Here is a 22,003-nt window from a genome sequence, read left to right as displayed (position 1 = left end):
GATTTTTGGAGGCATCCAAGTTGAGCTATACGAGCCTGGACTTTCTCTTTCTATTGTTACCTGTCTTGTTCACAGACAGATAGGTTCCAGCTGGCTCCCACACTCTCTTGGAGACAGGTTTATTCCCCCTCCAAGGGAGCAACACAGAATATGAGCAACTCAGCTCTTGTTGGCAAATTGTCAGAAATGAAATGAAAATCAAGTTAAGTGGGAACCCCTGGGTGGCTCTGCAGTTTAGCGTCTGCCTTTGGCCCAGGGCGTGATCCTGGACTCCCAGGATCGAGTCCCACGTGAGGCTCCCTGCATGGAGCCTGCTTCTCCCTCTGCCTGTGTCTCTGCCTCTCTCTCTGTGTGTGTCTTTCATGAATAAATAAAATCTTAAAAAAAAAAAAAAAAGAAAAGAAAACCAGGTTAAGTTAGCAAACTCACACTTCCTGGAGAGTCCTTCTGGAGAAGTCAAAGTTTAGTAGCAATTGACGATCGGGTCTTTAAGTCCTAATATATCACAATACCATTCATTTACATTAAAGATATTTGCTCACAAAACAACAGTGTACATTTTGCAAGAATGCATGCATAGCAGCACATTGCAATTGCTGCCTGGGAGTAGGGGCAGAAGGGACATGATGACAAAAGGAAATAAAACAAGAAAGGAGAAGACACTGGCACTCAAAGAGATAATGAGTCTCTAATAATGATAATGAGTCACCCCCAGTGACATAGGTAATAAGTACTGGGTAACAATGTGAACAGAGTTGTCACTCAAAAGCCAAGGACCCTACTCCACTACCCCATGAGGCCTTTCGCTCTTCAGTGAAACAACAGTAATAAAGGATCACAGTGTTGTGACTTACTATTTATCAGTTCTCTCAGATGGTTGCTATGCTTTTACTTTGGAAAGTAAAGTACCTGCAAGGTTCTCTCTCTCTCTCTCTTTTCCTTTTTTGAGAGAGCTCAAGCAGTGGAGGGGCAGAGGGAGAATTTTAAGCAGGCTCCATGGTCAGCACAGAGCCTGACACGGGCTCAATCTCATGACCCTGAGATCATGACCTGAGCTGAAACCAAGAGTCAGATGCTTAGCTAACTAAGCCACCCAGGTTCCCCTGAAAGATTCCCTCTTATGGAGCTTTCTGTTTATTAGATCTTGTCTTTTGGGGGTGATTTCATTTCCCAGTAGCAAGGTAAATTAATTCAACTCGAGTTTTCTGAAGTTCTATCAGGGAAGCAGCTCCAGTTCATTGAGATTTTAGAGGGCTCTAGAGGGATAGAAGGTGGAAAGTGTTTCAAAATTTAGTTCTTAGGGGCACCTGGGTGGCTCAGTTGGTTGGGCGTTTGCCTTTGGTGTGGTTCGTGGTCCCAGAGTCCTGAGATTGAGCCCCACATAAGGCTTCCTGCTTGGACGGGGGCTTGCTTCTCCCTCTCCCTCTGATGCTCCTCTATGACTGTGCTGTCAGATAAATAAATAAAATCTTTTTTAAAAGTTGAGTTATTAGCTTGATATATCACCCTCCCAGTGGTGCCCCCCCGCCCCCCAAATCCTATGTCAGATGCTTTGTGAATGAGCCTTGGCCCAGTCTGGAAGATCTACCCCATAGTAGGCATCTATTACAGGAACTAACACCTAAGGAAAAGGCAAAATAAGAATATGTATTTGCTTTCATTTGCAAAATTACACACAGGAGGGATAAGTCAAAATTAATTATATCTGTTATGGGTAAGAATAAATAAAAGAGTAAATAAAGGGTAGATCAAAGAGTAAATAAAAATAAGATTGATTTTGTCACATGAGTTTGGGAAGAACTATGGATAAAAGACGGGACAGGTGCTGTCGGACCCTCTTGCGAGGACTAGTTATGGTTTGTCTTGAGAACACGTGTGGCATGGGGTGTATCTGCTTGGCGGCCCGGGAGGGTGAGATTTCCTTGTCTTGGCAATCTCACTCATAGATGCACATCGCAGTCTGTGTATTCAGTAAGAAAACTGTTTTCTTTATTTTCTACATGTGGGGAGAGGATTTTCTGGGTTGGCAAGAGATTTCATGTTTAACTTTCCCTCCTAATGTTACCTGTAGGGAGAGGGTAGGGATGGAGAATGGAATAAGACCTCTGCAAATATACCTTTTTATAGTTTTTCCTTTTGAACCTTATTGTTGGCTTATGTATTAAGGGAGATAAGATAAAATTAGCAAGATTAGGGAAAAAGAAAACCCTGAAATTGAATACCAATTAGCAAATGAACCTGAAACCTAACTGAATGCCAAACCAATTCATAACGTATTCACAAGGAGACAATAAATAGAAGTCCATAATAGATGTCCTTATATAGTGAAGGGATCAAATGAGTGCAAAAAAAAAAAAAAGAAAGAAAGAAAGAAAGTTTGTTGTCTGTAGTAATACTGGTTGATGAGCTGAACTCTTACAAAACTATTCTGTGTGTCTTGTAGGATTGAGTGATTAAGAAAACACACTGATGTTCAAACTAGGGCTCTGACTCTTGCTGTTGGGAAGAGGAGACAAAAGGAGGGCCAGAATTGCTGTGACAAGGTATCTGTATCAATTCCTGACTAAAAAAAAAAAAGAGAAGAAGAAAAAAATCTATGTTCTTAAGTCTGTCCTCTGAATGATATTGTAGCAAAGAAACCCTTGGCAGCAAGGGACAGACCAGACCTTAGTTTCTAAATACCTTTCTTCCGTTAAATTAGAAAGCCAAACAGCTTGGCTGACTCTAGGGCCAGGGTAGGAAAATCACTGTTGAAAATACTCAAAAACGGATGAGGGCATTTCAAAAGGACACAGGAACCATCTGGAAGGGCCAACTTGGAACATCGAAATAAATAATGATAGAAATGGCTTATAATACAAAAACTTAAAAAGAATCCTCAAGTTCATAGTGAAACTTCCAATATTAAACAAATAAATGCAAGTAGGTGGAGCAGGGAGAAAGGGAATCTTTTCTTTGTGGAAAGCCAACCAATAAATGCAGAAGAAATGACAGCAGTAGGGGCATCCCCAGTTTATAAACACCATGGTAAAAACTGGTTGAGGCAAGACTTCATCAATGCATCTTTCCACCTTAGGCGACATGTGGTCACGTGGTATTGACGTACCACCCACACAGCTCATGTTAATTCAAAGGGAGGGAAGATAACTTTAACACACAGACACACACAAAAAAAACAAAACCAAAAGCCAACTTAACCAAGTAATGAAATTTAGGATCATGGATAATGGGACAAACATCACCGCGTGTCTCTCAATGAGATGCACTGAAAAGGACCCGGCTGTGCTCCTCCCAGTGGGTTTGCCTTCAGTTTGATCACGAAGAGGCAGAAAAAATTGGGGGCCATTCTGCAACATAGCTGGCGTGGGCGCTGCCAAAATGTCAGTTGGTAGGGACGCCTGGGTGGCTCAGAGGTTAAGCAAGGCAGGTGCCTTGGGCTCAGGGCGTGATCCTGGAGACCTGGAATTGAGTCCCACATCGGGCTCCCTGCAGGGAGCCTGCTTCTCCCTCTGCCTGCGTCTCTGCCTCTCTCTGTGTCTTTCATGAATAAATAAGTAAAATCTTTTTAAAAAAGTAAATCACTTGTTAAAGGCAAAAGAAAAACAAATGGCAGAGGAACCCCTCTAGATTAAAGAGCTTAAAGAAACCTGATGACTCAATACCATGTGTGGTTCTGGATGGAATCCAGGACTCTCCCACCGGGTGCTGTCCCAAAGGCTCTGAGTGAATCATCAGCACAGTGGGGGAGATTTTCATCTGAACTGTGAAGATAATGGTAAATTTCCTGGATGTAATAATTATGTAGCACAATGCTTGTGTTCTTAGGAGAGTACACTGGAGGTGAAGTGCAGTGCTGTCTGCAGCTGCTGTCCCAGGGAGAAACACTTCTATATGGAGGGAGAGAAAGGGGGATGAAGGAAATATGGCAACACGTTAATAACTGGTGAACCTGAAGATGAAGGTGTACTCTTCATATAAGTTTTCTGAAGGTTTAAAATTTTTCAGATAAAAGCAATTATATATATATACTTACATATTGTATATTATATAAATTGTATATATAAATTATATAAAATCTATTACATATTTTTGTTCTTCTGGCACTTGCTCCTAATTCCTCAATTTCATGTTTATCCCATTTCCCTAAATTTATCAGTATATTTCCCCTTAAAAAGGCAATTATTGGGCAGCTCCGGTGGCGCAGTGGTTTGGCACCGCCTGCAGCCCGGGGTGTGATCCTGGAGACCCGGGATCAAGTCCCGCATCGGGCTTCCTACAGGGAGCCTGCTTCTCCCTCTGCCTGTGTCTCTGCCTCTCGCTTTGCTCTCTCTGAATGAATAAGTAAGTAAATCTTAAAAAAAAAAAAAAAAAGGCAGTTATTTCAATTTAATGTCATGACCCGTTAACTTACCCTACTGCCCCCCACCCCCACACACAGAACCTGCGTTTCTGCAGGAGATTGCACGTGATCCATCTGCATGGTTAAGCTTGAGAAGCATCACTGACAATTAGCAACCTTCCAGTAAAACTATTATTATGTTGTAGTTTAAAAGTTACTTTATCTAGGTTATTTAAATTTACCATCCTATTTTCATCCCAGCCACAGTGTAAAATCATTTTTATTCTTTTTTCAACATGAAACTGAAGTCCAAGAAGGTGACAAACTTGCCTAAAATCCTGTGGCTAGAGCCAGGTCAAAGGGTAGTGTAATACTTGTAAACTGTTACTACTTTGCTGAATGTATCATTAATCTGCATGGTGGTTTAGGTGATAATTGCACATTATTCTCATGTATAGAGAAAAAAGTATAATGAGCAAACCAAGTGAGGCATTTCCTAGTTATTCTTGCCTAGGAAGATTTTTTAAAGCGAATTATGTGTAGTGTAGACATGACTAGTGCTGTAGGCATGGTCCCTACATGGCTGAGGTTTAGGGGTTTCTTCTCTATATTATAGATGCATTACTCTCATTTATAGCAATGTCAAGATTTCAATTTTAGTGGGAATTTTTATCAACTAATTTCTTTTTACTAGAAACATCTCATGCAACACCTTGGTACAAAGAAAAAGTGAAAGTTCTTTTTTGTTAGGTAGAAGCTAGATCTGAGCAGTGGAAGGAAGGCCCAAAGCAGAGCCCCAAGTCCTTGAAGGGAAATGATGGAGACTAGAGCTGGAGGCAGGGATGGTGATAGATTAAAAAAAAATGCTACATTTTAAACTGGAGAGCTCAGCATCCTGACCGTGTGGCTTCTAAGACCTTGGGCCCAACAGATCAAGAGCCACGGGTGCAGAACCTGGGCTCTCCTCCTGTCTCTGGTCCTGCCCCAGGGTAACCCCTAGACTCATTATAATGTATTTACATTGCGGGTACAGCCCCACCCGTGGAGAAAGGCTGTCCTGACCACTCCAGAACAAATCCAACCTGTGGGAGGACTTTCCCGGAAAGATTGGAAGCAGCCCCCTTCAGAGACCGCCCCACTGTACTTCACAGCTCTTCCCAGCCCAGAGACCCATTAATATCCAATCCCAAAACAACCCAGGGGCTGGTCCCACTTCGAGGGACCTCCCTGCTCTCCCACCTTGAGAGTGTACTTCTGCTATAATAACCTGCTTCAGGGGCACCCGGGTGGCTCAGTTGGTTAAGTGTCTGCCTTCCTCTCAATGATCCGGGGACCCCAGGATCAAGTCCTGCATTGAGCTCCCTGCTCAGTGGGGAGTCTGCTTCTGTCTCTTCCCTTCCCCCTTACTCATGAGCTCTAATAAATAAAATCTTAAAAAAATAATAAACTGCTTCAAGCTTGCTACTTTCCTTCTGTCTTTATTGGAACTTGGATCCTCATGAATCCCGGGACCGAAACCACCATTCACAGCGCAATCTCCCACCCCGACAGTGTCATGAACATTTTTCTGAAGGATATTAGAGTGTCCAAGATATTTCCCCTAATCCACCTTCATGACTCACTACAAACAAAAATGAGGCAATTGGTATGCTCAATCCTATTAAACAAGCTCAGGAGCCGTCTTAAAATGTTTATAGAAATTACAAGCACAGTATTTTGGGTAGAATTTGCAAGTATGCACTATGGAATCAGGATAGATCTCTTCCTCATAAAGAGACATGAAATGATTACAGTCCCTTACTGTCCAACCTTGATGAAGAGAGAACTGTAATTCCCAATTTGATGTGGATAAGGAGCCTTGCAGAGGTGTCTCGGATGCTTACAATTACTCAGCTGCCCTACTAACATCTTTTTGCCTGTGCCAATAAGGGAAGGATACATGATATTTATGCTAAACTAAGAGTTTTAACAAGGTTCCAGGAAGGGCCCAGGCAAAGATAAAAATGTGACTGCCCTGTATTCTCTAATCTCAGTGGCAGGTTCTCCAACTTCTCTTTTGTGTTTTCGGACCCTCTGGGTAAACAGGTAGGGCTCTGATGGCAGGTTGCTTTGCTCAAGAGCCATCTCTACACATCTGGAACATGACCTCTTAAGCCCAGGACTTGTTTTAAAACCATGGCTTGAAAACACTATGTTTAGATGTAGACTGCGTGCAGTCCTGAACACGCAGGATGTTTACAAGGAAGAACTGTACACTGGTGCTGAGGTCATTAGTTGTGGGTTTTTCCATTAGTCCTCTCTTTTTTGCTTTCCCAACTACACATGCTCTTGACATCTTCTGGGTATGTGCAGGAGGTAAGAAAATAGTTGTCGGCCTTCCACAGTTGCTTCGTGGAGATGCCTCTGGCCTTTTCTTATCCAAACTCAACAAGGATGTTTCTCCCATGTCACCATTACAGCTTCAACATGAAGACAATGTCCCCATTTTTTTTGCTTACTTTTTGCTTCAATGACTTAACTTCTATGCACCTGGACCTTGGAGGACGGGAGAAACACAGTATCCAGTTGGAATCTGGCCTCTACTGATGTGATGTGGATTACTTCTCCTCAGTGGGAGGCACTTTATGGGTCTATAAAGTGAGCCACACCATTTGCTCATTAAGATCCTTCTTTGCTGGAAGCCATTATAATACCCCATATGAGGACAAGATTTTATACTTTTGGCATCTAAAAAGTAAAAATAATCCTCTTACTTGCTGCATAGACTCTATCAGATGCTGAATAAAATGTAGATGAAAACAGAAGGAGGACAAATCCTATAATGAAAGAAGATACTCATGCCCAGCCATGACTCAGTGTGCGTGGAGTTAAGTGGGCTCTGGGCAGCTCTATAAACCTAAAGAGGAGCACAGCATATGCCCTCCAACTAAGGCACTTTACTTTATCAATGAAAAGAAGTCTTGATATTTGAACTGTACACACAGTTCCATAATAGAGACTTGGGAAAATGTAGAATCAAATATGTGACAATATAACAAAACTGACATACAAAAAAAAAGCATTTGGAGACAATTCACAGCATTTATTCAAGTTAATTCATTTCATTCAATAATCTGCCATATTGCTGCTGTCACCGTTAATATTACCGTCATTACTATTTCTCTTTCCAGAGGACCATGCTTTTAAAAAAATCTGTCTGGGATTTCCATGATATTTAACTCTATGATTAAAAATCTTTTTCTTTACCAAAAGGCAACCCCTTCAACACAAGAGGAAACAGGAAAAATGGAGATTTAGTTGTAGAAAGTGATCTCCACCAGAAACAACCCATAATCCATAACCTTTCAGGCTTGTAGTTTTACTTGAGGTCTCTTTTTGGGGGGAGGGGACTGTCTCTCATAAATGTTTGCTTAAGACAGAGAACATGCCCTACCACATCACAGATGGGAAATAAGGTCTAGTGCCTAGAGAAGGTGGCAGGCAGGTGGTCCTCCAGGAAAGGAACCCTAATGGCCCTTAGGTGACAGAGTCATTTTGCCAGTCAATAGTAATAAAAAGGTCTCGTCAGGTGAGTAGGAGAGGTAGTAAGTAGCTCCCAGTTAGAATCTCTAGCTCAGGAATGTCTGTGAGTAAGCTGGAGCTGGAGGGAGACATTATAGTCTGTAGAAAATGACTAAGAGGGGCAGCCCGGGTGGCTCAGCGGTTTGGTGCAGCCTTCAGCCCAGGGCGTGAGCCTGGAGACCCAGGATCGAGTCCCATATCAGGCTCCCTGCATGGAGCCTGCTTCTCCCTCTGCCTCTCTCTCTCAAATAAAATCTTAAAAAAAAAAAAAAAAGAAAAAGAAAAAAAGAAAGTGACTAAGAATAGGCAAGTATGAAAAAGACACTGGTTCCCTACTGGGGGACCCACAGAGTGGTGGTACCACCAGTCAAGGGCAGGCCTGTGCTCCTTTGAGAAGAGAATACACTGAGTGGGTTCTGCAGTTTTCCTGTAACAACTGGAATGATACTGAACTAGTGGAAAGTTTTCATTCAGAGGACCAGAAAATACTGATAGAACACCTGTGTGCAAGGCAATGGAACAGGTCCTGAGAAAGGAAATCAAGCTAAAATGTGCTCCCGACCAGAAGGAGCCATCTAGCAGCGGCCATCAGACCCCTGCACACCACTGAGTGCTGTGTCCAAGGGGCTACGTGGAGGGAAGGATCGCTCCTGGCTGGCTTAAGGGAAAGCATTGCCCCATCCTTTCCTCCTGGTCCTCAGCCTGTCCTCTGTGCCTCTATGTTACTGCTCGGCCTGGCCCATTCCTGGCACTTGCTTATCTTAACCTTATCTTTCTTGGTGTGTGAGAAATGGGAGTTTGGGAAGATAAGATCCTGCTTCACAGGTGCCCAGTGTATGTGGAATGGATGTGTTGTAGAAATGTTACTCTGTCCTGGTTCAGAAAGGTACACGAAATCTAGGGAAAGGAGAGCTCAGGTGGGGTGGTCAAGGTATGGTGTCTTAGTCAGAAGGTGGGAGCAAAGTCATACCAACAAGCAATTTTAGCACACAGCTTAAACCAGATGACACAAAGAGCATCAACACTGCCAAAGACCCCAAGAAGGGATCTGGGGGCCCTCTGCCACAAAAGTGAGTCTGCAGAATTGGAAAGCTAAAATCCTTTTCGCTTCTCTAGCCAAGCTCAACCAGAGCGTATGAAAGAATGATGAATAACCAGAAGGTCTTAAATTTCTGGAAAGTAGAAAGATCAAGTAAACTCCAGCACCCCCCGCATCCCTCCCACCCCCAAAACGGTGAAGCTGAAAGTCAAAGTATAGAGAAAGCTTTTAGATATCTTCTTTAAGTTTGTTTTTGGCGTTTTGGTCTGTAAGCAATCAAGATGGAGAGAGATGCTATCCCAAAGAGGAAAGTTTGTAGGAACCAGAGTAGTTGAGCCCGACCATTCGTGATGCCTTTAGACCTAAAAAAAAAAAAAAAAAAAAAAGAAAGAAAAAAGAAAAAAACTTAACCAGCAGAATTTTAACATTATCGTTTCATAAGAGTTACTGTCTTCCATTTTTTAAAAAATGTATTCCTTCTATTTACTTGCATTAGGTTTATTTTGCCATTTTCCTCCAACTTCTTAACTCACATGGTTAGCTCATTTATTTTTCTTTTTCTTGTGCATTTAGGATGGTACACTCTTCCCTCGGATGTGGTGTGGCTACTGCCAAGGGCATGGTATCATAAACCGATTTCTCATGAGACTTTGAAGAGCAGACAGGGTTAAAATAAGCACTGGGATGGCTTTAGAGGAAGTGCTTTGTTGAAGGCAGAGCAAATGAAAATCCTAGCTAGACCAACTACTAGCTGTGATGCTGGGCAAGTCACACTCATTCTCTCTCAGTATCTGTTTCCTCCTCTGAAAAACAGGAATATCAGCCACCAACTGGTGGCTCACTTGGTTAAATGTCTGCCTTTGGCTCAAGTCATAATCCCAGAGTCCTTTTCCCTCTCCCCCCTTCCCTGCCCCCTCGTGCTCTCTCTCAAATAAATAAAAATCTTAAAAAAGGGGCAGCCTGGGTGGCTCAACGGTTTAGCGCTGCCTTCAGCCCAGGGCCTGATCCTGGGGACCTGGTATCGAGTCTCATGTTGGGCTCCCTGCATGGAGCCTGCTTCTCACTCTGCCCCACCCCCCGTCTGCGTATCTCTCATGAATGAATAGAATCTTTAAAAAAAAAAAAAAAGAAAAAAAGAAAGAAAAATAGGAATATCAGTATTTATCTTAGCAAGTTTTGATGATTTATAAAATAACACACACAAAGTGCTTAGTAAACAGCCTGGCACCTAATGATAATAAACATCTCACTGCAGTCATCCAAACTAAACTGCCTAAAACAAAGCTCAAAAGAAAATATCTCAACTGAAGTGAATGGCTTGCTAGTCTCATCTGTATATGAATAAGTCTCATGTGGATAACTTCTAATTTAAAACAAAATTTAAAAATAATATATGTAGAAATAATTTCCCACACTAGCAGATTAAAGGAGAAAAATTAAAACATCCATTCTGAATGTAAGTTCTGGAACTGAGAAATAGGATGGAACTTCCTTACTCTGATAGAGGAGGTCTACACAACTCTAGAAAAAACCTCATGCAAAATGTTACAAGCTTTCCCTTTAATCAGCAACAACACAAGGGCCAGCAGAATTCATGTTCATGCAGTATTACTTAATAAAAAATGAAAGACTTCGAAGTCTACCAAAGTGGGGGGGATTTGTGAGCTACACTAAGATACATCCATATAATAGAATACTGAGCACTAAGAAAATGAATGAGGTAAATTCATAGGTACAGACATGGAAAAACAGGCATATGTGACAATAGAGAAAGTTATAGAAGAGTTTGTATCTCTATGTACATATACTATGGTGGCTATAAAGTCAAACATATAGATCAGTCTTCTCTCTGGTTAAAAGGAATTCACCAATTCCTTTTTATTGCTGGATTCACTTAAATTTATTTGTTCATTCATAATTCAAAAGGAGTATTTATTCTGGTGTACAGTGACAAGTGATTTACTGCAACACGCGATCCTTATAGAAATGATCTCAAGAGCACAGTAACAGTCACCTAAGCTCTCTAGGCCTGCTCTCCTTCTACCCTTCAAAGACCTGGACAGCAAAATGTTAAATTTGAGTCTTTTGGTTTTCTTTAGAGGCTCCAAATGCCACTAACAGAACGGGTGTCAAGTACTGGTGTCCGAGAGGTTAGACCACACTCCTCCAAGCTAAAATTCTGCTGCGAGGCTGAAGGGACCACTGCAAAGAGCGCTGGAGCACTTCCTATTCTAAGTCAAGCTCCAAGAACAGCTTCAACTACTTGGAGAGCTTGCCCTGAGTCCCCTGGAATTCAGGGGAAGAGATTAATATCGGGTTCTGCAGTGGGAACTGCATGCACTCGTGGGTTTATCCTGTTGGAGGGGGAAGGCAGGTGTTACTCTGAGCTGTTCAGATCTGCTGGGAGGCCAGAAGCACAGGTGGGCTTCAAAGGGACCCTGCCCCAGAGGCCCTAACTGAAGGGCAGAAGAGATCTCAGTAAAGGAACAACTCTCCCCAACCACAGATCCTGAGGGGAATCTGCATGTGGCAGGCTGGAGGCGGCATCTGAAGGAACCACCGAGGCAACTACAGGAGGGCCATCCCTAAAGATGGCTGGTTTCTCAAAATCCACCCGGGCCCCCCTGGAGCAAAAGAACCAACACCAGGTATGCAACATCCATAGCTCGCAGCTGCCTGACACAAGGCAGAAGCGTGCCCTGTTTCCCCTCACTGTTCCCACCCAATGGACCACAAGCAACTGTTGCTAGTGAACAGGAAAAAGAGGCGCCTCAGAGAGAAGGCACCAACTACACTCTCTTCTCCTATTGGCTCCTGAGCCCCAGCTGGATGACAAGAGACATTCTGACTTAGGTTCCAGTTTATGCTTTTAATAAATAGTCTGGACTTAGGCTGGAGAGTATCAGATAGTGACTGGGAAGTGCTTCAGATTTCATCCAGGGCTAGGGTGGGAGAGAAGCAACAATCCACAGGGTGAGAAAGAACAAAGCTGCTTTCTGCTCCTCTCCTGGAAAATCCAGTCTGTTTCATAAACCAGAAGATAGAATAACATTATCTCTTTAAAGCACTTAGCAAGTGTCTGGCACAGTGTGCACTCAGTAAATATTATTATTATTACAACATGGTTGTTATAAAGTATCTTATTTCTCACTTTTATGAGTAATACAACAGTAATAGAGGGGATAGTTCATCTTGACCAGAGAAAATTAACTGCAAAGTAATCTGGCATTACCGTAACCACCTCTTCATCACACTTTACTGTCTGTACATGGTTACATGAAGCACTAATGTCGAGAGAATCTTTCCTAGGACCCTCACACAGTATTAATGTACAGCTGCTCTGTTGGGTGGAGCTGAGAGGCTTTTCCAGCTTGCAATGCATCCCAGAGTCATCTATGGAGCTTGAAAAAAAAATAATAGATTCCCATTGCTGAGGCAAGGCCCACCAAACCGAGATTTCTGGATCTGGAAACCACACGTGTATATTTCAAAAAAAGCTCCTCAGGCGATTCAGTTGTGAAACTAGGGTTGAGAATCATTAGGCTCCGTCAATAACTGGCTCTTTGTCAAACTAGAAGGCAACCTCCAAATCTTTGCTATAGGTGGAGCTAACAGGGAATTTTCTTTAATGAGAAAAATCATCTAAATTAAGTACTAAATAACTGAGTAGCTAACACAAGTGAAATGAATCCATTCATTAAATAGTCACTGAGTACTCCCCTGGCGCTGGGCTCAGTATTAGGTGTGGAGATTCAACTCTACTCGGCCTACAAATGCATGAATTATTTAAATATGGCTACTCTCAACTCATATTAGATACCAAGAGAAAAGCGATAAAGACCTATTAAAAAGACTTAAAATATTTTTAAAAAGGGGGGGGGGGGGGAGCCCGGGTGGCTCAGTTGGCCCAGGGCATGATCCTGAAGACCCGGGATCCAATCCGACATCAGGCTCCCTGCATGGAGCCTGCTTCTCCCTCAGCCTGTGTCTCTGCCTCTCTCTCTCTCTGTTGCTCACGAATAAATAAATAAAATACTAAAAAATAAAATAAAAATAAAAACACTTACTTGTGGGACGCTTGGGTGGCTCAGCTGGTTAAACATCTGCCTTGGGCTCAGGTCATGATCTCAGGGTTCTGAGGTGGGGCCCCACATGGGGCTCCCTGCTTCTCCCACTCCCTCTGCCCCTCCCCCTGCTGTGGTCTCTCTCTCTCTCTCTCAAATAAAATCTTAAAAAAAAAAACAAAAAAAAAAAAACAAAAACAAAAACACTTACTTGCACAAAACCATGGCGTACAAGGACTCTCCCACGTGAATCAGCCAGGCAAGCCAATACCTGAAACAAAAGTCAGCCTAGCTTAGGGTGATGGTTATCTGCTGATGGAATCTAACACAGAAACCTCAAAAAGGTGCCTTAATGTGAACCAGCAACACTCTTAAGATATCTAAAGGCAAGTGCAGGCCTTCCAGACAGACAGTAGGACTGGCGCTATAGGGTCCACATCCCATTTCTGGAGCCCTCCTTACCCGCTGTGCAAGAGGGTGTGATGATGGTCCACCAAGTACTGAGTGAAGAGGCCCAGGGGTCCGAGGCTCTGATAAGGGACACTCTGAGGCCAGAAGACAACCCACTGCAAGAGAACCAGAGGCACGCGATACCTAGTAGGTCACTTAAATTAGCAAATGCTTATTTTTGAGACTGTGAAACAATCCTGATTCTACGAGAAAGACCAGAGACCAAAGGATCTCTGGGCTTCCATTCTCCACTTTTGTTTTCTAAAAGCTATGCCACCGCGAGATTAATGCAGAGGAAGCTCTGTGGTTATCAGACTCAGGGCCCAGGCTGGATGACTTCTACTCTTATTGAATTCCACCAAAAACATTATTTCAGGGAATCCCTGGGTGGCACAGTGGTTGAGCATCTGCCTTCATTCCAGGGCGTGATCCTGGGGTCCTGGGATGGAGTCCTGCATCGGGCTCCCTACACGGAGCCTGCTTCTCCCTCTGCCTGTGTCTAGGCCTCTCTCTCTGTGTGTCTGTCATGAATAAATAAAATACTTTAAACATTATTTCATACAGGTTGTTCATAAATTTTAAGTTTCTATGCCCTGGCTAGCTTCTTTACAGCAGAAGCCATGGCTTGAGCCAAACCCCCATTTAATTTAGAATCCCTTTCTCTCCTTTCACTCTTCCCACATCTAAAAACTGGGAACGATCCACTTCCCAGAGCTGGAAAATCAGTACGACAAGAGGCCCTAACAGCAACTACCCAACTGCATTAGGCTTTTGTTATCTGGCCAACCTTCCCTTCCTCCCTATATCGTAATCTCTGCCAGCTTAGGTTTTTTCTGAGCATTCAGTGTCCACAGATCCAAACTCATTGCCCCGTGCAGATCTCAGCCATTGGCATCTGAAACGTAAATAAAGCCCAAAACATCCCTCCTCCCCAGCCCCCAAACCCCGGGGGAATGGAAGGGGCAGCACCTGCCAGATTCCAAGGCCCCACAGCTCTCCTCCCTCTTACTTTCTGACTAGTCAGGAAACCAGAATCATACGACAGACACGCACCTCCGACAATTTTCCAGTTCGACACCGAATTTTACGGAGGAGGGAACCTGAGCCCGGGAGACGGGACCCGACGACCCACCCCAAGCCCCTGGGGTCCGGGACCTCCTGCCTCTCTTCTCTGTTAAATCAACTTAGTCCCAGGCCTACGCCTCCGGGCGTCTTTCCTATCATCCCTTTTTAAATTATTAGTATTATTTTTAAAGATTTTATTTATTTATTCACGAGAGAGGCAGAGACCCAGGCTCCCTGCAGGGACCCCGACGTGGGGCTCGATCCCGCGACCCCGGGGTCACGCCCTGGGCCACCCGGGCTGATCCTTTAAAGGACAGACAGACGGTGTCAGTCGGGGCGGCCCCTCCCCCTTCCTCAGCCCACAGCCCCGCCATCACATTCATGACCCCTGTGTCCCTCCTTCAGGCCTCACCCCGTTTTCCGAGCAACCCCCAACTCCCGGCCCCTAGCATCCCGTCTCGGAGGCCCGGCGGCCCGCCTTCCTCCCCGGCGAACTCTGCTCGCTCTCCGCCGGGGCTCGGGGGCCGCGGCGGGGCGGGGCCGCAGAGGCGAGGCTGCCCGAGCGGACCCCCGCCCCGGGGGCCCACCGACCTCCCGCGCGTGCTAGTAACCTAGGCAACCGCGGGCCGCGCAGGCGCACCACCCAGCCTCTCGGCCTACGGGGGCCCGGCGGGGCAAAAGACACGCGCCGCCCGGCCGCGCGCCTCACCGCCAAGTAGCCCAGTGCCAGGACGGTGACCAACGCGGGCAAACGTCTGGCCGGACGGAAGTAGGCGGAAGCGGCCCTGCCGGCCTCGGACTTCGTCACCACCATCTTGAAAGAGCTACACGGAGTCTCGGGGTGGGGAGCCGCCCCCGCCCCATCCCCATCCCGGGAAAGCCTGGCTAACTGGTTCCTCGGGGCCGTGGGCAGAGGCGGGCCAGTGCGCCTGCGCGACCTCCCAGCGCGCGGAGCCCGACTGCGCCTGCGCAGCCGCTCGGGGCCGGCCGGCGCAGGGCTCGCGCTCCGGGGAGCGCTCGCTGTGCTCGCGGGGCGGCTCCCCGCTGCCCTCACCGTGTAATACCCGAAGGACAGGGCGATGGCGGTGAACCAGGGCAGACTGCCCCTCTGGAAGTGCGCCTCGCCGCCGGCCGCCGGCGCCATCCCTGCGGCTCCCCCGCCGGACCGCGAGGCTGCGGCTCTGCGCGGGCCCGGGGGCGGGCCGGGGGGCGGGGCCCGGGGCGGGCCGGGGGCGGGGCCCGGGGGGGGCCCGGGGCGGGGCCCGGGGCGGGGTGGGCCGGGCGCTCCTCCCTCCCGCGAGCCGGAGGCACCTGCGGGCTCGGGAGCTCCGCGGGCAGCGTGGGGGCCCTAGGGAGACCGCCTCTGAGAGTCTCGCTATTCCCGGGCCTCTGGGAAGGATGTTGGAAGACACGCTGCCTTCCGCCCCCGGTGACCGCGACCCCGAGAGAAGTGATGCTCCTCCTCTTGGTCGCAGAAGGTGTGCGGAGCCGGACTGCGCGGCGCTTGGGCGCACGGCTGTGCAGTAGGCGACCTGGCCTCCCGTCCTCCCCCCGCGACTCGTTGTCGCCCTTAAACAACACAGCTTCGACTGTGTAGCTTGAAAGGTCACACTGGCCTTTACTGAAAGGTTCATGAGTGGGGCGGCACCCATCTGGCAACTAGAAAAGACCTCTGCTGAGCTGCCGAAAGGATTTTTTTTATAAAGGCAGAGAGGGGGCATTAAAAAAAAAAAAGGAATTTATTGCTTTAGGCAATGTCACCCCGATAAAGGGTAAAGGGTCTATCAGAGGATTACCTCCCAGTGTGGACCAAGAAATTCCAGTTTTATGGGTTAAAGGTTATAAAGGGGGAGGGGAGGAGAGAATGAAACTGCAGTGAGATTAGGTTTTAAGGGGACGCCTGGGTGGCTCAGTGGCTGAGCGACTGCTTTCAGCTCTGGGGCGTGACCCCGGGGTCCTGGGATATAGTCCCAACGTCAGGCCTGCTTCTCCCTCTGCTTGTGTCCCTGCCTCTGTGTGTGTGTCTCTCATGCATAAATAAATAAAATCCTTTTTAAAAAAAGATTAGGTATTTATTCTTGATATGGGGCCTTCTCCATCTGTAAAATGGGGATATAGCCGTTCCTACCTCAGGGCTCTTGGTTGGATTAAAAGAGTTAATACCTATAATAACAGCACTCACAAAAGTGCTTGGACCATAGTGCTTTCTGAGTTTTGGTTATAATTACTGAGCTGTGTGTCAGGCCCTATACTAAGTGCTGCAGATCAAAACCAAGTGTGCTCCGGTTAGACTTCATGAGAAAAATACTATTTTACTTGGGCCTTAAATGTGGGTAAAAAATAGGTGGTATTTATTGGGTGCTTACTATGTTCGGGGCATTGTTCTAAGTACTGTGTTTAGAAGGATTAGCTCGTTTAGTTCTGAAAACCACCCTGCGTGGGAGATTTTTGTCTTTTTGTCTTCAGACAGAAATGTCTGAAGTCCTATAAGTCGAATATTGGAAATCAAGTGATAGCCACGTTCCGGCACTCTTCAGGCCCATTCTGTATGAGGTGTGGAATATTTCCATAACTTCTTCAGTTGATATGGGAAGGTTCTGCTTCCTCGTTTTTGTTTTTTTTTTTTAATTTATTTATTTATTTATTTATGATAGTCACAGAGAGAGAGAGACAGAAACACAGGCAGAGGGAGAAGCGGGCTCCATGCACCGGGAGCCCGACGTGGGATTCGATCCCGGGTCTCCAGGATCGTGCCCTGGGCCAAAGGCAGGCGCTAAACCGCTGCACCACCCAGGGATCCCCTGTTTTTTTTGTTTTTTGTTTTTTTTTACATGACTGTGTTGGGCTATGTTTTAAAGAATGAATTCCAGGATACAGTCCATTTCCCAGATAAACCACAGCACCTGTTAATATTTGAGTTACCAATCCTAAACAGTTTTTCTTAGTCCTAATTTCTTTCCATCAAGAACCACCTTCTTGGTTCTTTTCTCTGAACACCTCTGCTTTTTCAGCTTTCCTTTTACTTCCTGTCCCCTAGATACAGGTTTTCCCTAGGGTCTTCTCTCTGTATTAACAGTACCTTCGAGGGGATCCCTGGGTGACTCAGCGGTTTAGCGCCTGCCTTTGGCCCAGCGTGCGATCCTGGAGTCCCGGGATCAAGTCCCACATTGGGGTCCCTGCATGGAGCCTGCTTCTCCCTCCTCCTGTGTCTCTGCCTCTCTCTCTCTCTCTCTCTCTCTCTCTCTCTGTCTATCATAAATAAATCTTTTAAAAAAAATAGTACCTTTGAGATTCAAGTTTGCCTCCATCTGGATGACTGAACTGTCTCCAGCCTTTAGCCTCCCTCCCCTGCCCTGCTGCTCATCTTCACAAGGTGTCACACAGCACTTCAAAGACAGGTCCACTTTAGGGACGCGGGGGGGGGGGGGGGGTGCGCAGCGGTTGAGCGCCTGCCTTGGGCTCAGGATGTGATCCCAGGTCCGCATCTGGGGGATCTGGGGATCAGGGATCCTGTCTCCGCACTGGGCTCCCTGTGGGGAGCCTGCTTCTCCCTCTACCTCTCCTGAATAAATGAATAAAATCTTTAAAAAAGGCAGGTCCACTTTATCTTCTAAGGCAGTCCTCACAAAGGCTTCCCTGTTTATGTTAGCTATTTCCTTCTTCCAGGAACCCAGACTCCCCTTCTTTGGCTGCCTTCTTATCTACTCAGCCACCAAGAGTTCTGTTGATTGAGTAACATTACTTCCAATCTTCCCAGATTAAACCATGGTTTAACTTCTGCCCTCCCTGGGTCATTCCCTCCTATGTTCTACTGATGTGGGAAACAAAGACAAAAGAAAAATTGTTAAGTTTCCTTATTACTTTACAGCCGTTGACAAGTCCTTAAAACTGGCAGAGTGACATTCCTCTAGGAACTCAGCTGCCTCCTGCCTCGATGTTAATACTTTGCTAAGAGCAAAAGGCTATCTTAGCCTTGACTTCTAGGGTCCTATGAGTCTACTTTAACATAGAAAAATTCCTCTGGAAACTTCTTTTATCTCTTCCCCCCAAGATATAGGTTAACGACCATCCTCCAAGTGTCTGACCCACTGATATACATCTGAAGGGTCTCATGAGGGATTTTACTAAATAGTAATAGATGACCTTTTTCCTAACAATAGCTAGCCCCCCCTCAGGGTCCTGAAAACTTTCTTTCCAAAATACCTTGGAGGCTGATGCTGTCCCCCACCCCGTCCCAGTGGCCTATAAAGTACATAATAGGCCACTCAGGACTCCAGTGCAGCTCGTTCTGCCCATGGGTCCTATCCCCGTTCTTTAATAAAACTGCATTTTGCACAAAACATGTCTCAAGAATTCTTTCTTTGCAATGGTTCCCGACCCCAACCATTTCCTACATCACTACCACTTGCACCCACATGCAATACCTTTTTCAAATTCGACCTACAGTTCTCCACAAAGTACAGTACTGACCAAACCTTTACCTTACCATAAGTTTTTAAGAACTTCCCTAATTTTAGGCTATTGTTTTTTTTAGTATTTTTCTTCTGGTGTTAAATATGCATCAAGGGAGATTTAGGAGAAATAACTAAGGATAAAATTGTAGAAGAGGCAACATGGTTAGGGGCAAAGGACTATGGGAAGCTAGGTTTTTGGGTTTTTTGTTTTGTTTTGTTTTTAAAGATTTATTTATTCATGAGAGACACAGAAAGAGAGGCAGACACTTAGAGGGAGAAGCAGGCTCCCTACGGGGAGCCTGATGCAGGACCCCACCCCAGGACCCCAGGATCATGACCTGAGCCAAAGGCAGACACTCAACTCCTGAGCCACTCAGGTGCCCTGCTAGGTTTTGATTTTGTATCTTCCACCACCATGCTCTGAGCCCAGCAAGTTACTTAGTGCCCTGTGCCTCCCCTCCTCACACCCCTGATTATGGTTGGGAAGAGCGGTACAGCCATAACCAAAGGGTTTTACATTAGACCATCATGCACATGTAAGGAGTCCAGATGAAGGTACCAGATGATCTTTACTCAGATATGAGTAGTTCATGTCAATCCATAAAGAGCCCACAGTCAAGTGGAGATGTCAGCAGGAAATTCTCAAAGTTTTCCTCTTCCCTAAAGATATAAATGTAGTGATCTGAAGGGGCAACTGCACCCCAGTGTTGATAGCAGCAATGTCCACAATAGCCCAAGTATGGAAAGATCCTAGATGTCCATCCACAAATGAATGGATAAAGAAAATGTGGTGTGTATATATACAAAGGACCATTACTCAGCCATCAAAAAGAAAGAAAAAGAAAGAAAGAAAGAAAGAAAGAAAGAAAGAAAGAAAGAAAGAAAGAAAGAAGAAATCTTGCCACATGCAACAACGGGGATGGAACTAGTGGATATTATGCTAAGTGAAATAAGCCAATCAGAGAAAGACACTCACTCGTGTGGAATTTAAGAAACAAAACAGGATCATAGGGGAAGAGAGGAAAAAATAAAGCAAGATGAAATCAGAGAGGGAAACAAACCATAAGAGAAAGAGACTCTTAATCATAGGGAACAAACTGAGGGTCGCTGGAGGGGAGGGGAATGGTGGCATGGGGTAACTGGGTGACAGGCATTAAGGAGGGCACAGGATGTAATGGGCACTGGGTGTTACAGAAGACTGATGAATCACTGACCTCTACCTCTGAAACCAATAATACATTACATATTAATTAATTGAATTTAAATAAAATAAAGAAACCCTTAGCAAATGTACACTTAAAAACAAACGAAACCAAAAGGGTTTCCTCATTTCTATCTAACTCACCCTCTTCACAGGTGACAGAGGTTGCTAAAACTTTGATCCTCCACTTGCTCTATGTTGCTATCCTGTCTGGGTTGGCAAAGAAATATCTCACCCTTTACACTTTCTCTCTTTCCTTTGGATAGATTAGTACCTACATATTGAAGACAATGAAGAAAATATGGGAAAAGAGTTTTACAACTTTTGGAGAGGGAAAAGAAACTTCTTAGCAAAATATTACAATTAAATGCCATAAAGGCAAAGATACAAATTTTAACTGTATCTAAATCAAGAACTTCATTCTCATGAACAGTAGCATAAGGTTCAAAGACTTGTAAGAAGGAATGCTTCAATATATATCATCAACAAAAGAGTAAAAGGCATGAATCAGACATTCTTTTTTTTTAGGATTTTATTTATTTATTCATGAGAGACACAGAGAGGCAGAGACACAGGCAGAGGGAGAAGCAGGCTCCCTGCAGGGAGCCCAGTTTGGGACTCCATCCCAGCCCCCTGGGATCATGCCCTGAGCCAAAGGCAGTTGCTCAACAGCTGAGCCACCCAGTCGTCCCTGAATCTGACATTCTTAAAAGAGAAAACTTGAGTGGCCAAGAAACATGAAAAGATCCTCAACCTTAGTGGCAACTGGGATGTGCAAAATAAAATCCAAATAAGATACTATTTTTTTCCCTGTAAGATTGGCCTACCAGGTATTGAGACACACTATAAGGAACTATAATAATCTAAAACATCTGGTATTTGAAACCCAAATCAAATAAATCAATGGAAAATGATACTTCAGAGATAGATTTGACATGTACCAAACCATTTACATTATGTGAAAGGTAACATTTCAAATTAAGGAGGAAAAAATGAACTATTCAGTAAATTAGGATGACTGGTTATCTATTTGGGGAATTTTTTTTTTTACCTCCTCCCTACACAGATACGCAAATATTGCAGTATCATGAGGTACAGAGATAACAGCACCCCTAGGGGAGTGCTGGTGAGCCACGTGGGCACTGGCTGATAAGGAAAAATCCCCCACACTCTCTAGGATCAGATTGGGAAAGGAATCTGGATAGAGCATGGAGTGTCCTGAGAATTAGAAGCAATTTGTTGTTGAAGAAGGAACAATGTGAAATTGAGGGAAGGAAGGTGAGACTGGAAAGGAAGGCAGGGTCCTGATCATGAATGGCATTCGGTGTCAAACTGAGGAGTTTTGATCCTTTAGGCAAGGTGGGTCAACGAAGATTTCTTTTTTAAGAGTCAGTGGAGTGAAAATGGTGTGTATTGGATGGAAGCACCTTGACTTGGAAGCAGGGGAGGCAGGGAAGTCAAAAGATAGATAAAGTAGTATCATGGGGATGGAGGAGAGGTTACATCATTCATTCAAATAGTCAGTAAATATTCCTGAGGACCTGTTTGGCATCAAGCACAGTGCTAGATAAGACTGTGAACAAGACAATTGCAGTCCAGGCGGGAACAGTGTAATTCTCGGATGACAGGCAAATAGATAAAGATTTCATTGAGGCAACATAACTTAATCTTTTAATACAATTTAATACAAAATGACCATCTTGACCTCAAAGTTTGACATCCTGCATTCAGGGGTTGCAAACACTCCTGTCCCTGGGCCATCAAATTAACAAATGAATGAAGGGGGCGGAGATAATGAAGTAGGGTGTGTTGAAGCTCTGGCAGGAAGGA

General features: G+C 45.1%; 1 protein-coding gene across 6 annotated transcripts; it reads right to left on the bottom strand.

Annotated features, from left to right (window-relative positions):
- Positions 1 to 7,396: 7,396 nt before the first annotated feature.
- TMEM254 (transmembrane protein 254) lies at positions 7,397 to 15,710 on the bottom strand. Of its 6 annotated transcripts, none has more exons than XM_055325777.1 (4): positions 15,573 to 15,710; positions 13,466 to 13,569; positions 13,215 to 13,274; positions 7,397 to 9,301 (listed from the first exon to the last, which is right to left on the bottom strand). In XM_055325777.1, the coding sequence occupies exons 1-4, from the start codon at positions 15,660 to 15,662 to the stop codon at positions 9,181 to 9,183; spliced, it is 375 nt and encodes a 124-aa protein (XP_055181752.1). In that variant the 5' UTR covers positions 15,663 to 15,710; the 3' UTR covers positions 7,397 to 9,180. The 6 variants fall into 6 exon arrangements, with proteins under 6 accessions (XP_055181752.1, XP_055181751.1, XP_055181753.1 ...); XM_055325776.1 differs by lacking the exon at positions 15,573 to 15,710 and adding an exon at positions 15,228 to 15,427; XM_055325778.1 differs by lacking the exons at positions 7,397 to 9,301; positions 15,573 to 15,710 and adding exons at positions 11,789 to 11,960; positions 15,228 to 15,439.
- Between the last annotated feature and the right edge of the window lie 6,293 nt (positions 15,711 to 22,003).

The sequence above is a fragment of the Nyctereutes procyonoides genome, unplaced genomic scaffold (genome assembly GCF_905146905.1).
Source record: "Nyctereutes procyonoides isolate TBG_1078 unplaced genomic scaffold, NYPRO_anot_genome, whole genome shotgun sequence".
NCBI lineage: Eukaryota > Metazoa > Chordata > Mammalia > Carnivora > Canidae > Nyctereutes > Nyctereutes procyonoides.
Note: the sequence above shows the minus strand (reverse complement) of the source record. Positions and strands in the feature narration are given on the sequence as shown.

What these genes read in the sequence shown, in the direction of transcription:
- TMEM254 (XM_055325776.1), bottom strand. Translation starts at nt 15,332, where the DNA reads ATGGTGGTGACGAAGTCCGAGGCCGGCAGGGCCGCTTCCGCCTACTTC. An exon ending in TGGCACTGGGCTACTTGGCG is followed by an intron (nt 13,570 to 15,227) that starts GTGAGGCGCGCG and finishes GTTCTCTTGCAG; the next exon opens with TGGGTTGTCTTCTGGCCTCA. An exon ending in TACGCCATGGTTTTGTGCAA is followed by an intron (nt 9,302 to 13,214) that starts GTAAGTGTTTTT and finishes TTTTTTTTTTAG; the next exon opens with GTCTAAAGGCATCACGAATG.